The sequence below is a fragment of the Echiichthys vipera genome, assembly GCF_963691815.1.
Source record: "Echiichthys vipera genome assembly, chromosome: 5".
Taxonomy (NCBI): domain Eukaryota; kingdom Metazoa; phylum Chordata; class Actinopteri; order Perciformes; family Trachinidae; genus Echiichthys; species Echiichthys vipera.
In genome coordinates, this window is record NC_139830.1 from 57,501 (window position 1) to 60,000 (window position 2,500).

Consider the following 2,500-nt stretch of genomic DNA (forward strand, 5'->3'; position numbering starts at 1 on the left):
GGTCCTGGACCCCAGAGGCGGCCCGGATGAATCAGAACCGTCCCCAGGTCCTGGACCCCAGAGGCGGCCCCCTAACCCTCAGAGGCAGAGGTGGAAGTGAGGGTGTCGTCTGCGTAAGAAGTGAATTTACCTTTGACGCCTTGTCTGCCCACAAAACCCGGAGGACCTCTGAAGCCCGTCGGCCCGGTTCTGCCGGGACTCCCTGGACGACCTGACCGGGACAAAGGGGCGGAGCCTCGTGAGTGGAGAGAATACCCAGAATGCAAAGCAGCACGGCGTAGTTATGTTCTAAAGAGTGAAGTCCAGACGGGCGAGTTTACCTGGCAGCCCGCGGTCCCCCCGGTCCCCTTTGGGCCCCGGGCTGCTCTGGCACTGGGTGCAGAGGCAGAACCAGGGGACCTGGTCTGGGGGGACGGACCCGGGTCCCTGCAGCAGCGCCTCACAGTACGCCTCCACGGACCCCGCCGGCTCCGTCACGTTGTCCCCCGCGGGGTCAAACATGCGCCCCGGGCCGTCCTGGGGCGGGAGGGGAGGGGGGCCGGAGGGGGGCTCCCAGGTCTCCACGGAGACGGGCTCAGGCATCGCCATGACGACGCCCAAGGAAACCGCCAGCAACAGGAAGTGAAGAGAAAAGGTCATCGTCTGCAGAGAGACGCCAGCGGGTCAGTGATTAATCACTCATTACTATCATTATTAATATTAATAACTCTTATTAACTCTCATGTAAAGTTTTTACATTTTTAAACATTTAACAGAATTATTTTAGAGACTGAAACACATTTACACTCTTTTATGAAACAGTTATTATAAATATTAATATAATTATAATCACGCTGCTGCTGCTGCGACTCACCGCTGCTCTGAAGTCTCTGATCTCCCGTCGCTGCAACAGCTGCTAATAAACACCTGGACCCGCCCCCAGGTGTGTGTGTGTGTGTGTGTGTGTGTGTGTGTGTGTGTGTGTGTGTGTGTGTGTGTGTGTGTGTGTGTGTGTGTGTGTGTGTGTGTGTGTGTGTGTGTGTGTGTGTGTGTGTGTGTGTGTGTGTGTGAAGTAGGCCATCGTGTTTCTTTGTTTCTGTGTTTTCTCTTTAATACATAACATGACCTCCATCACACACACACACACACACACACACACACACACACACACACACACACACACACACACACACACACACACACACACACACACACACACACACACACACACACACACACACACACACACACACACACGTCATGTCTCAAATTTGACAAAAGACAAAAACCATTTTGACCTCGTGCTCCGAAACAGAGAGAAACGTATCTGGTCTTTGTGAGTCCACCGGCGTCAGCTGGGTCACGTCCAGGGTCCGGGGTCCGGGGTCACACCAAGGGTCCGGGGTCACGTCCAGGGTCCGGGGTCACACCAAGGGTCCGGGGTCACGTCAAGGGTCCGGGGTCCGGGGTCAGGTCCAGGGTCCGGGGTCACGTCAAGGGTCTGGGGTCACGTCAAGGGTCCGGGGTCACGCCAAGGGTCCAGGGTCCGGGGTCACGTCCGGGGTCACGTCAAGGGTCCGGGGTCACGCCAAGGGTCCAGGGTCCGGGGTCACGTCCGGGGTCATGTCAAGGGTCCGGGGTCGGTTTTTAGAGGCAAAATGGCGTCAGAGCGTGACCGTTCAGGGTCAAAATGGTGTTCACGCTCTGACGCCATTTTGCCTCTAAAATGACTGACCTGCGACCCCAGACCCCGACCCCGGACACTTGGCGTGACCCCGACCCCGGACACTTGGCGTGACCCCGGACCCTGGACGTGACCCCGACCCCGGACCCTTGGCGTGACCCCGACCCCGGACCCTTGGCGTGACCCCGGACCCTTGACGTGACCCCGACCCCGGACCCTTGACGTGACCCCGACCCCGGACCCTTGACGTGACCCCGGACCCTTGACGTGACCCCGACCCCGGACCCTTGGCGTGACCCCGGACCCTTGACGTGACCCCGACCCCGGACCCTTGACGTGACCCCGACCCCGGACCCTTGACGTGACCCCGGACCCTTGACGTGACCCCGACCCCGGACCCTTGGCGTGACCCCGGACCCTTGACGTGACCCCGACCCCGGACCCTTGACGTGACCCCGACCCCGGACCCTTGACGTGACCCCGGACCCTTGACGTGACCCCGACCCCGGACCCTTGACGTGACCCCGGACCCCGGACCCTTGACGTGACCCCGGACCCTTGACGTGACCCCGGACCCCGGACCCTTGACGTGACCCCAGACCCCGGACCCTTGACGTGACCCCGACCCCGGACCCTTGACGTGACCCCGACCCCGGACCCTTGGCGTGACCCCGGACCCCGGACCCTTGGCGTGACCCCGGACCCTTGACGTGACCCCGACCCCGGACCCTTGACGTGACCCCGACCCCGGACCCTTGACGTGACCCCGGACCCTTGACGTGACCCCGGACCCCGGACCCTTGACGTGACCCCAGACCCCGGACCCTTGACGTGACC

The 2,500-nt window shown here is 61.4% G+C and overlaps 1 protein-coding gene across 1 annotated transcript in view; it reads right to left on the reverse strand.

The window, feature by feature from the left end:
• LOC310947343 (uncharacterized protein) overlaps positions 1-2,500 on the reverse strand; it is a gene marked incomplete at both ends in the record, with an annotated part of 4,499 nt that overhangs the window by 1,472 nt on the left and 527 nt on the right. Inside the window, 3 exons of the mRNA XM_083914134.1 lie at positions 131-211; positions 321-642; positions 1,735-2,500. The exon at positions 1,735-2,500 is cut by the window's right edge and continues 341 nt beyond it. Of these exons, the coding sequence (XP_083770260.1) occupies positions 131-211; positions 321-642; positions 1,735-2,500 (1,169 nt within the window). The remainder of the gene's footprint in view (positions 1-130; positions 212-320; positions 643-1,734) is intronic.